Below are 13482 nucleotides of genomic sequence, written 5' to 3' on the forward strand. Positions count from 1 at the left end.
GCCTGTAACAGATGTAGTTTAATAAGTAACTACTTCTGATTATTCTTCTGCTTCTGAAATAACTGAAAGTTGAAATCACCATTTTAAGGCATAGTTTGGAATTACTTTAGTATAACATGGATGTGCCTCTGGTTTTATTAAATTGACCTCAAGACCCACAGTTTGTTTTTGGTTTGTTTGTTTTGAGATGGAGTTTTGCTCTTGTTACCCAGGCTGGAGTGCAATGGCACGATGTCAGCTCACTGCAACCTTCCCCTCCTGGGTTCAAGCGATTCTCCTGTGTCAGCCTCTCAAGTAGCTGGGGTTACAGGCATGTGCCACCATGCCCAGCTAATTTTGTGTTTTTAGTAGAGACTGGGTTTCACCATGTTGACCAGGCTGGTCTTGAACTCCTGACCTCAGGTGATCCAACCGCCTCAGCCTCCCAAAGTGTTGAGATTACAGGTATGAGCCACTGCACACAGCCACACTTTGTATCATTGTACATAGCCTTAAACTATCATACTAAGTAACTGAAGAAAAAGGTGCTAATTGAAGTTGACAAATATAGTAGGCAGAAATGGAGTTTGATTTACATAGTAGGAAATAATGTTTTGTTTTTAAAGGTTTAGGTTAATTTATCTTACTGGGGGAAATCTTTATTTATGACAAATGAAAACATTTTATCTGCTTGGCTTTGGATGGTAGAGCTTTAGTAGACAGTATCAATAGCTTTTAGGTTTTGGAGTATAAAAGTGCAGGATAGAAATAGGTTTAGTTCCTAACATTTACCCTTTCATAAAGCTCCGTGTATCAGCAGAGTAGTAATTTAGCTCTTACACAAGGTTAATGGGTAGTTTCTTTGCAAAGGAATCCTATAGTATTTCTTATCCCATTTGAAGATTTAAACCACCAGTTAAGGAATCCTTTGAAAAGTGCAGATGTCATAGCCCTATTCTAATTCATAGTTCCTAGCCAGTATTTTAGCAAATATAACACATTTGCTTCTAAATATTGGCTAGGAACTATAGGATAAGAACCACAGCTGTTAACCTGAAAGAAAAAAAATTGAAAAAATTTTTAGCTATTAGCAAGATTTTTCATAAAATTACAAGGGTTTTAAAACAGCTTTTTAATTTATTGCACAGAGTAAAAAAAAAAAAATCTCCAAAACAGTCTCCCTAGGATGGTTTTGCTTTTAATCATTTTAAGAGTCATTTACATTGTATTATTTGGCCTGTTCAAAATCGTCTCAATTTAAATACTAGATATTATTGTATCATATCAAATAATTTCTGATCAATAAATTCAGCTGTTTTAATTTTATCAAATAAAATTTTCATAAGCTCATAATACATTTCTTTTTTATATATTTGTAATGTTGACTTTACACAGCAGTACTGGATTTTACCAGTAGGAATAGAAAGAGAAATACGTTTATGTTTTTTCTATAATAATAGTAAATTGTGTAGTTACAATATAACAGTATTAAGTTTGAATCCAGTGCTTCGTTTTGGCATTCAACTTAATAAATGCAAATAATCTCAAATTATTTCATGTAATTAGTTATCTTCCTTTCAAAAATAGATGTTCAAGACAGAGTTCCTTCATATTCACAAGGAGCAAGACCAAAAGAAAACTCAATGAGCACTTTACAGTTGAATACATCATCCACAAACCACCAATTGCCTTCTGAACATCAGACCATACTAAGTTCTAGGGACTCCAGAAGTTCTTTAAGATCAAATTTTTCTTCAAGAGAATCAGAATCTTCCCGAAGCAATACACAGCCTGGATTTTCTTACAGTTCAAGTAGAGATGAAGCCCCAATCATAAGCAATTCAGAAAGGGTTGTTTCATCTCAAAGACCATTTCAAGAATCTTCTGACAATGAAGGTAGGCGGACAACGAGGAGACTGCTGTCACGCATAGCTTCTAGCATGTCATCTACTTTTTTTTCACGAAGATCTAGTCAGGATTCCTTGAATACAAGATCATTGAGTTCTGAAAATTCTTACGTTTCTCCAAGAATCTTGACAGCTTCACAGTCCCGTAGTAATGTACCATCAACTTCTGAAGTTCCCGATAATAGGGCATCTGAAGCTTCTCAGGGATTTCGATTTCTTAGGCGAAGATGGGGTTTGTCATCTCTTAGCCACAATCATAGCTCTGAGTCAGATTCAGAAAATTTTAACCAAGAATCTGAAAGTAGAAATACAGGACCATGGTTATCTTCCTCACTTAGAAATAGATGCACACCTTTGTTCTCTAGAAGGAGGCGAGAGGGAAGAGATGAATCTTCAAGGATACCTACCTCTGATACATCATCTAGATCTCATATTTTTAGAAGAGAATCAAATGAAGTGGTTCACCTTGAAGCACAGAATGATCCTCTTGGAGCTGCTGCCAACAGACCACAAGCATCTGCAGCATCAAGCAGTGCCACAACAGGTGGCTCTACATCAGATTCGGCTCAAGGTGGAAGAAATACAGGAATAGCAGGGATTCTTCCTGGTTCCTTATTCCGGTTTGCAGTCCCCCCAGCACTTGGGAGTAATCTGACCGACAATGTCATGATCACAGTAGATATTATTCCTTCAGGTTGGAATTCAGCTGATGGTAAAAGTGATAAAACTAAAAGTGCGCCTTCAAGAGATCCAGAAAGATTGCAGAAAATAAAAGAGAGGTAAATTCAAATATGTGTCTTAAGCCTATAAATCAAAAATAGAGAAAGAACTCTTCATTTCTTTTTTTTTTTTTTGAGACGGAGTCTCACTCTGTCACCCAGGCTGGAGTGTAATGGCACCATCTCGGCTCACTGCAGCCTCGGCCTCCCGGGTTCAAGCAGTTCTCCTGTTTCAGCCTCCTGAGTAGCTGGGACTACAGGTGCCCTCCACCACACCTGGCTACTTTTAGAATTTTTAGTAGGGACGGGGTTTCACCGTATTGGTCAGGCTGGTCTCAAACTCCTGACCTTAGGTGATCCACCCACCTCAGCCTCCCAAAGTACTGGGATTACAGGCGTGAGCCACTGTGCCCAGCCTAAAACTCTTCATTTCTAAATTGGCTTCTTATAAAATTGAAATCTGAAGGTTTTTTTTGGTTTTGTTTTTTGTTGTTATTGTTGTTTTTGAGATGGAGTCTCACTCTGTTGCCCAGGTTGGAGTGCAGTGGCACAGTCTTGGCTCACTGCAACCTCTGCCTCCCTGGTTCAAGCAATTCTCCTGCCACAGCCTCCCAAGTAGCTGGGATTACAGGCGCCTGCCACCACACCTGACTAATTTTTGTATTTTTAGTAGAGGCAGGGTTTCACCACATTGGCCAGGCTGGTCTCGAACTCCTAACCTCAAGTGATCCACCTGCCTCCACCTCTCAAAATACTGGGATTACAGGCATGAGCCACTGCTTCCAGCCTGAAATTTCTTCCCTTAACATTTATATTCAGTAAGATGTCTCACTCATAGGTAAATAAATAAGAATTAATAACTGAAGGTAGGCAATGGTTGGGGGGTGTGAATTGTGTCAGAAAGTAATCTAAAGGTTATTTTAACCAGGTTGGAATACATATACACGCAAAGACAAAAACCTTAATGTCTTACCCAATTCCTTGGTAGACTAATGCTAAATGGGGTTAGTAAGAGGAACTGAATGACCGTGGATTACCAATAAATATGTCTTAGCCTTTATTAAGATGATTTATTAACCATTTATTTACATTTCTCACCGCAAATCTTTTTTTGGAATTTGATGCACAAAATTTATTTTGATTCACAAAGTAAAATTTGATGCACAAAATTATTTTGTGTTTGAAGTTCAAGTATATACTGAATATTCTCTTTCTTTAAACTTTTTGTAGAGACAAGGTCTCACTTTGCTTCCCATGCTGGTCTCAAACTCCTGGCTTCAAGCAGTCCTCATGCTTCAGCCTCCAAAAGTGCTGAAATTACAGGCATGAGCCACCATACCCAGCCAGTTCTTTAGATATTAGTATTATTTAACAGAGATACCAGTTTAGGCCGGGCGCAGTGGCTCACGCTGTAATCCCAGCACTTTGGGCCAAGGCGGGCAGATCACGAGGTCAGGAGATCGAGACCATCCTGGCCAACATGCTGAAACCCTGTCTCTATTAAAAATACAAAATTTAGCTAGGTGTGGTGGCGTGCACCTGTAGTCCCAGCTACTCAGGAGGCTGAGGCAGGAGAATTGCTTGAACCTGGGAGGTGGAGGTTGCAGTGAGCCAAGATTGCACCACTGCACTCCAGCCAGGCGACAGAGCAAGACTCTGTCTCAAAAAAAATTAAAAAATAAAAATAAAAAAACAGTTTAAATGCAGGGCATAGAATCTTTTTATACAAAGAAATCTTTATAGAGTTGAAGGTTGCTTATAAATCACTGTTAAGAGTGAAAAGACAAAAAACCAGAGATCTTAGTCCCAGCCTGACTCTTAATTTAGTCATCCTAGTCTAATTACTTAGTATTAAAATAGTTATTAAAATGAGATAAAGTAGTTTATTTGAAATACACTTCGAGGAAGAAAAGACTTATATAAAGTTAATGTTGTGGGATTTTTTTTTCTTTTTCACAAAGGCCTAATAGAATTGTTGGGAAGCATAATTGTTACTGTTATTTTTAGATTTTTTTGTACTTTAATAAGAAAATACTTTCAAATCCAACTCTGGTGATAAAGGAAACTCTGCACACTTTCTGAGATGTTGGGCATTGGGCTACCATACTCTTATTTTTCATTTTATAGGACAGATTTTACCATGCGGCTGTTATTTTCCTGCTTTTAAACTTGCTATTTTTCCTTTTTTGTAGAAAGAGATTTACTCTACCCTGGTAGTGTTTGCTTTAATGTTTGCTTATTATAGCAGCTTCCTCCAATTGCAGACTGTCTGCTGTCTGCTAAGGGATGTGGTAACATATTTTCAGCCCTTAAGGTTAGGTTAATTTAAGTACAGTAGTGTAGGCAGAGAGCAAAGCGTTACTTTAGTTATCTTCAGAGAGAAATGATTGAGCCAGTACCACTCTATCTGGTTAATTAAAAAGCAGCATTTGGTTATTTTGCCAGAGAGAGTGTGTGTGTATGTTTGTATTTCTGTATTACATCTTTCCTCATACCTAAGGATTTTAAGACATTCTACAATTAAAAATCGTACAGAAAAATGGAATCCACCAAGTGAATAGTTGAAACCAGGAAGGGAAGGAAGTTAAATTTAAAGGTAAAATGTAAATACCATGTTTTCAATCTTTAAAAATAATTTATGCTTGAGGTTATGTCTGATTAACCCAGGGCATGAAAGTCTCCTAGTGGCTGTATATCCATCTCTTTTCACAAATCTTTTGCTAAGTTCATTTAGGAATCCATGTATTCCAGGTTGTATTTCAGTAACAGTTCAGCATTCTGTATTACCAATTTACTGTATACCTGTTTCATGCCAACAGTGGACTAACGCAGTAGGGATTTTAACAACTACTTACCTTATTATATAAAACTATTACTCTGCATTTATATATTAAACAGTACACAATGGCCTGTTAAATAGAGGACGTAGGTTAATGGAATCTTTTATAAGATTGCTGTGGGGAGGGGGCAGATGGAGAATTTTAAAGCATTCTTTTAAATTTTTTTCTGTAATACAAAAGTTTATCAGTTTAAACATGGTTCTGGTAACATGTAAATGAGAATCTACAAGCCAGTATGTGTTTAATTCATGGAAATAGCCCCAAAATTTGAGGGGAGGCAAGGGGCAAAAGTGATAAGTTTATCTTACCTTTATACTGTTGGACTTGAAGTAGTCTGGAATACTGCAGAAATTAAAATCTCTTAGGGGTACTTACAAAGTCATTGAGAAAAATATAGATCTTAAACTGTCATTTGCCAATGACAAAATTACTTAAATCATTTGAAAATAAATGATAGGTTAGCCTATTTTACTTACCTTTAAAATGCTTGTTACAATTTTTATTCTCAATGAGTTTTTCATTTTCAATCAGAGGGTTGCTGATGAATATAATTGTTATTGTTTTGTTGTTGTTACTATTTGCTTTTTTCCACCCAGAGACAGTGTGGGTAGAAGTAACAAAAAAGAAAGCTTGTGATTATGTATGACTGAAGTAACCAACCAGGATGAGTTATGATGGCTTTGGGAAATGTGCCTTCTTTTCCAGCCTCCTTTTAGAGGACTCAGAAGAAGAAGAAGGTGACTTATGTAGAATTTGTCAAATGGCAGCTGCATCATCATCTAATTTGCTGATAGAGCCATGCAAGTGCACAGGAAGTTTGCAGTATGTCCACCAAGACTGTATGAAAAAGTGGTTACAGGCCAAAATTAACTCTGGTAAGATTTACCCTTTTGTGTTTTCACAATTTTTCTAAGAGATGCATGTATGTATGCATTTTGGTTAACAAATTTATAATTTATAGATTGTTGAATTTAGACTTTTAACAAGTGTCTTAATCATTTTTGAAGTCTCAGCAGAAGCATTAAAGAGCATTAGTCTTTCTTTGTAAATTTTTAGTAATGTGTCTTATGTTTCATTTCCTACCAAACTGTTTACTACTTCATACATGTATAATACAGCTGTAATTTGTGATCACTAGTGTGTCCCTTAAATCATGTAAGATCCTTTTGAATCAAGGAAATAGACTCACCATTTACCAGCTGTGTGTCCTTGAGAAAGATTTATTTCTAATGTTGCTGTTGTGTCACTTAGCAAATTACGATAATAAGGCTGCTGTGGGGATTTATTTGTTCATTGAGTGCCTGTAATGGAGCCAGGCATAGTAGTTCTAGATGTTGGTTATAGGATGGTAAAAAGACAAGGCACCTGCTCCTTGTAGTGATATTGGGTGTTAAGGAAGTGCCTTTCTAAGGTGAGAACATGTAAATTGAGAGCTGAGCTATTCCATAATTAGGGGAAGTGCACTCTAGCATAGGGAACAGCAAGTTCAAAGACTTTAGGGTGGGAATCAACTTAGGTCTATTTGAGGAGCTGAATTATGCATAGTGTGGCTGGTATATAATTAGTCGGGGAGGGGAGATAAAGTTGAGATGAGAGGCTGGGCGCGGTGGCTCATGCCTGTAATCCCAGCACTTTGGGTGGCCGAGGTGGGCGTATGACGAGGTCAGGAGATTGAGACCATCCTGGCTAACATGGTGAAACTCCATCTCTACTAAAAATACAAAAAATTAGCTGGCCTGGTGGCGGGCGCCTGTAGTCCCAGCTAGAATGGCGTGAACCCAGGAGGCGGAGCTTGCAGTGAGCCGAGATTGCGCCACTGCACTCCAGCTTGGGCAACAGAGCGAGACTCCATCTCAAAAAAAAAAAAGTTGAGATGAGAAAGATTAGCAGAAGTTAGTTCGTGCAAGACTTTTAAAGGCCCAAATCTTAGATTTAAATACGATGGGAAGCTACTAAAGAGAAAGGGAATGAAATGATCTTATTTATATTTGGCTGCTTTATGGAGAATGGATTTTTAGGGGGACAAGAGTAGTACAGGGAGATGAACCAGGAGTCTGTTATCAGAGCACTTGCTAGAGTTGGTGATGATTAACATGTAGCAGTGTGATCGTGATGATAGAATGGATAGATTCTGGTATATTTTGTAGGTAGATTCTGTAAGACATCCAATTCAGTAGCTTGAATGTGATGGAATGAAGGAGAAAGAACAATTAGGGAAGCTCATATTTTTGCCTTGAGCAGTTAAGTGAATGGCAGTTCCTTTTACTGAAATAGGAAGCTGAAAAGGGAACCAGGCGTTCTGTCTTGGACATTATATTTGAGCTACTTACTAGATAACCATATGGAAATGTCATGTAGGCCGTTAGCTAGACAAGCCTGGCATTTCAGGAGAAACACTGAAAGTTAGTTTCAGTTATGAACACAAGAGTAATAATGTTTGAGGTTTTGGTATTAAATAAGGTCAGCTAGAGGAAGAGCAGATATCAAAGAAATAGGCGCAGGACAGAGCCCTGGGACACCTAGATGTTTAGTGAGAACAGAGGAGATTTGAAAAGCAGCCTTTAGGAAGGAAGAAAACCAAGAAAATGTGTTGTGCAAGCCAAAAGAAGAATGCTTTAAGGTATATTCGATCAACCCTGCACTTCTGAGAGGTCGGGTAAAATGAGAATAAAGAATAATTGGATTTGATAGCATAGATGTTCTTGGTGGTTTCAGTCTCTGGAATGGTGGGTTCCTAAGCCCGATTAGATTAGACTGAGTAGAGAAAAGGAGGTAAGAAAGGATAGACAGCAACATAGGTTCGATACTTTGAACAAATTTACTACCAAGGAGACTGGAGATAGGGAACAGGAATTAGAGTTACATGGGATCACAAGAAGTGTTTTTGTTTTATTTTGAGGTAGGGGATTTTAAGGCATGTTTTTATTTTGAGACTTCTAACAGAAGAAAAAAATACGAAAAGAGGAGAAAGAAGATGGGGTCCAGAGCACAGGTTGAGTGGTTATCCCGTAATAGGAGAAAGGATATTTCCTCTTCAGAAGGCTAGTGTTGATATGGGTGTTGATCAGTTTGTTGCTTTGATGGGACGATTTATGACTCCCTGTGTTAATTGCATCTGTTTTCTTAGAAGTAAGGTCTTTAACTGATAAGGAGGCAGGTTAGGAGGTTTTGAGGTGTGAGGAAAATAACATTTTAAGAATGTGGATGTGTAGTAGGATTTCCAGATTGTATTAGTGTCTATAAAAGTGATTTTAAAGTGAGGTACATGTACAATTTTTTTAAAGCAGTTTGCAGATGCTTGGGGTATAGGTATGGACTGTAGTTCAATGCTGGTGGGTCTTTTGCCAGGCAAATATGATGAAGGGAGTTAAGGGTATCTATAAGGACATAATTGTGGCGATCATAGAAATTAAAATCAGGAGGAAAGTAAGGACCTCAGGAAGTGTATAGTGAGAAAGAGGTAGAGTATCTTTGAATTTTATTGACATTGACATAAGTAGGCTAAAATAAGAATTGGTACACAGGAGGGGATGCTTAAAATGGCGATTTAGGGGTAGTGCAGCAAATTGTGATGAGGTCAAGGGTATGAAATGAGTTGGTGACTGAGGTGGGGAAGGGTAATATTGGAAGCAAAGATATTGAGAAAGTTATAATCCAGTGGGTCTGGTCTTGGATGTTGAAACAACCAAGGATTTAGTTGGCAAAGAAGGGTAGAGAGCCAGGTGCTGAAGTCATTAATGAATGAAGGGGGAATTAAGATTTGAAAACAGTAATGGGTGTGTTGGGTGGGCAACTACCCTCACTTCTTGGTCCTGAGTTACAAGGGACTGTGGGGATAAAATGGCTATAGAAGCATAATATATAGGTATCATTAGTCAGGAGGCACTGTGGTTCAGGCATGAAAGTAAAGAGATAGTTCAAAAAAGAAAGGTTGGTGATTAGAGGAATTTACTGATATTAGACCACGAGTACCAGGGGACATAAAAACAAGTAGTAAGGTAGAAAATTAGATCAGATTAATAAATGTACATAATTGTGAAATTAAAGATCTGATCATAATAGCATAGTAACATAGACAACTATGTCGTGAGGTATGATGGCACTGATTTTGATTTTCATAATCTGTTGGAGGAGCTGGGTTCAAGTTGGAGATTATGGGGATACTGGGAAAATTCCTGAGGCTCCCAGTAATGTGGTAGTCAAGTGGTGAGCAGTAGCCCCCTAGGGGGCACAAGAGGAGAAAGCACTATCTTTTCTTCTAAGCTAGTCTGAGCTCAAGGCTCTGAACAAGCTGTCTCACCTGGAACTGCCTTTTCTTTTTTTTTTTTTTTTTTTTTTGAAGGTTCATTTAATTTATTTTTTTTTTTAATTTTATATATATTTTTTGAGACAGAGTCTCGCTCTGTCACCAGGCTGGAGTGCAGTGGTGCGACCTTGGCTCACTACAACTTCCACCTCCTGGGTTCAAGCGATTCTCCTGCCTCAGCCTCCCAAGTAGCTGGGACTACAGGCACGCACCACCACGCCCAGCTAATTTTTGTATTTTTAGTAGAGACAGGATTTCACCATGTTGGCCAGGATGGTCTCGATCTCTTGACCTCGTGATCCGCCCATCTTGGTCTCCCAAAGTGCTGGGATTACAGGCGTGAGCCACCGCGCCCGGCCTGGAACTGCCTTTTCTCTGTGCTATATGGTGTTACGGTAACTCACAGGTTTTGTTAGTCAGTGCCCTGAGGTGTTAGAAGGACTAAATGAGAGATTACACGTAAAGTGCTTAGTATTTTGACACTTAAGGGCCCAGAAATGTTAGCTATTACCAAAATGAAGAACAACAACTTCACTCAACTTCTGATACACACAATTGGATTATTAGTGCTGGATATGGAGGAAAACAGATAATACAGTTTATTGTTTAAGAACATTGGCTTTTTGAAGTTAGACAAGCCCAGTTTGGAATATTTACTGGAACACTTAGCTAGCTATAGGGTCTTGAGCATATTTCTTAACATTGGTTCTAAACCCTGGCTGCTGATCAGAATCACCCACTGGAGTTTTTAAAAATACAGATGGGCCAGGCATGGTGGCTCACACCTGTAATCCCAGCACTTTGGGAGGCCGAGGCAGGTGGAGCACCTGAGGTCAGGAGTTCAAGACCAGCCTGGCCAACATGGCGAAACCCCGTCTCTACTGAAAGTACAGAAATTAGCTGGGAGTGGTGGCGCACACCTGTAATCCCAGCTACTCGGGAGGCTGAAGCAAGAGAATCGCTTGAACCCAGGAGGTGGAGGTTGCAGTGAGCCGAGATCACCCCATTGCACGCCAGCCTGGGTGACAAGAGTGACACTCAGTCTCAAAAAAAAAAAAAATACGGATGATTCAGATTCACTCTTAAAGATTCTTGAGTAGGACTAGGGTTGGGCCTCAGTTCCATCTTGAGTAAAATTGAGTAATACCTCATAAAGTTGTTAATGAATGTCAAAAGAGTTATTGTTCATAGTTTCCCACTGTACCAGGCACATGGTAAGTACGCAATTAAATGGGAGTTAGTTTGTTTTTGTTTTTGTTTTTGTTTTTGAGACGGAGTCTTGTTCTGTCACCAGGCTGGAGTGCAGTAGCACAATCTCAGCTTACTGTAACCTCTGCCTCCCGAGTTCAAGTGATTCTCCTGCCTCAGCCTCCTGAGTTAGCTGGGATTATAGGCGCACACCACCACCCCTGGCTAATTTTTTATATTTTTAGTAGAGATGGAGTTTTGTCAAGTTGACCAGGCTGATCTCGAAGTGATCCGCCTGCCTCGGCAGCCTCCAAAGTGCTGGGATTACAGGCGTGAGCCACCATACCTGGCCTGGAGTTAGTTTTATAAGGTTATAGTAAGTGCTTTTCAAGATATGGCCAATTGAATGTATAGGTCTCAGCAACTGAACTTTCCTGATAGGCATTCAGAAGTATTTCTCAGAGCTGCACAAAGACCCCATCTGGTAGAAGGTTCATTCTGGTAGAGATTTATTTAAGCATTTATTAAGCTACTATATTTGGATTGCTAAAGTCTACAGGATATACAAAGATGAATAAAATAAGTCTAGTACAAGTTTAGGGAGATGCAGTCAGGGTGTAATGGAGAGAGCCCTAATTAAGAAATATATGGTGGCTCACACCTGTAATCCAACAGGACAAGGTAAGAGGATCCTTTGAGCCCATGAGTTAGAGGCTGCAGCGAGCCATGATCATGCCACTGCATTCCAGGCTGGGCAGCAGAGTGAGATCTTGTCTCCAGAAAAAACATGTAGAAATAAATGGATTGCTCCCGGCTGAGTGTAGCCTTTTTGAATGACTTCAATAAGTCTCTTATTCCATAGAGGAAGAAAATGAAGCCCTAAGGTATAAGAGAATCTGTAGTAAATTATCTCCAAGGTCCATATTACATTTTCATGTAAGCTAGACTCCAAAAAGAAGCTTGGTTTCATTCATATACTCAAAATATAGTGAAAACTCAATGTAATTTGACTACGGCCCATTTTGAGACAGCATACTTCTTCAGATTAGCACTCACTTTCAGCTGTTTTCTAGAAAATGTACATAAGTTACTGCTGTCTTGGACCTTATGCCAAATTTTACTTTTAAAAAATTCTTACTAACTAATGCTAGTTATTAGAGTTTTATGAGCTCCTTGAAGGCAGGGCCTACTACTTAATCTTTTTTGAATCTCCAAAACCTCTAATTAAGTGCTTGCACATAACAGTCACTCAACAAATGTTAGTTGAATTGAATTTAAACCTATCTACCCTAATTTTAAGGCCATTTTCCCATTTGAAACCGTATCTAAATATAAACAAAGGAAAAGGCAGAAAGAACCTGCAAGTTTAATTACACAAGACTACTACCTACCAAATTGGAACCAAAAAGCTTAGGAATAATCAAATGTTGAACGAATATGGAAGTTTTCTTTTTCTTTTTAAAAAAATGTTTGGTAAAACAAGTAGATAAATAACATAAAATATGCCATTTTGACCATTTTTAAGTATACAATTGGATCCATTCACAGTGTTGTGCAGCCATCACTCCTGTTTCCAAAATTGTTTATCATTCCAGACAGAAACGCTAACCATTAAGCACTAACTCCTCACTTCGTACTCCCTTCTCTGCCAAATCCCTGGTAACTTCTGATCTACTTTCTGTCTCTCTGAATTTGCGTATTCCAGATATTTTATGTAAGTAGAATCATAAAATATTTGTCCTTTTGTATCTGTCTTAATTTCATTTAGCATAATGTTTTTAAAGTTCATGTTGCAGCATATATCAAGACTAATTCCCTTTATGACTGAAGGGAGCTGTTTTTATTTGGACAAGGGTGGGGTCCCTTTTTTCCCATTCTAGCAAGTAAGGCAGACACATTCCTTAAACTCCAAAAGGTCTTAGGTATGTGAGGTATGTGTTGTCACATCAAAGATACTGGCTTGGGTGTGTAACTAGGTGTTTGAGATGTTACATCACTAAACATTGTTTTCATGGCATCATGTCAAAGTACTTAAGGAGGAAGTAGGAAGTACAGATGACATTCCATTGCCTCTGTCTGCTTCCCATGATCAAGGATGTATGAGTATCTGGGAGAAAGAAAACAACCAAGGTATCTAAATAATGTGGCGGCTTATTATCATAGGGCAGGACCTGATGTGCACATTGGATATTATAGACTGCTGTATTAGGGGACATTACTGGTTTACTGCAGAAATGTAATATTTCCTTTTCTTCTCCTTTCCTTTAAGGTTTTATTTATTTTAAGCTTAAAACTTAACGAGGAAAAGTGTTTTATGAAGACATTGTAAAACTAAGCTTTACTTGTAATTTAATTTTTACCAGGTTCTTCATTAGAAGCTGTAACCACCTGTGAACTATGTAAAGAGAAGTTGGAGCTTAACCTGGAGGATTTTGATATTCATGAACTACATAGAGCTCATGCAAATGAACAAGTTAGTATATTTTGCCTAATTTGGTAAGTGTCTATTCTATGCTTCAAGGACAGCTCTTGAAGAAAAGATT

At 38.5% G+C, this 13482-nt stretch overlaps 1 protein-coding gene across 22 annotated transcripts in view; it reads left to right on the forward strand.

Annotated features, from left to right (window-relative positions):
- MARCHF7 (membrane associated ring-CH-type finger 7) overlaps positions 1–13482 on the forward strand; it is a 56405-nt gene that overhangs the window by 33818 nt on the left and 9105 nt on the right. For all 22 annotated transcript variants that reach the window (XM_009237744.3, XM_063712560.1, XM_009237743.4 and 19 more), the window contains 3 exon segments: positions 1567–2665; positions 6151–6320; positions 13303–13412. In XM_009237744.3, coding sequence (XP_009236019.1) covers positions 1567–2665; positions 6151–6320; positions 13303–13412 — 1379 coding nt within the window.

The sequence above is a fragment of the Pongo abelii genome, chromosome 11 (genome assembly GCF_028885655.2).
Source record: "Pongo abelii isolate AG06213 chromosome 11, NHGRI_mPonAbe1-v2.0_pri, whole genome shotgun sequence".
Taxonomy (NCBI): Eukaryota; Metazoa; Chordata; class Mammalia; order Primates; family Hominidae; genus Pongo; species Pongo abelii.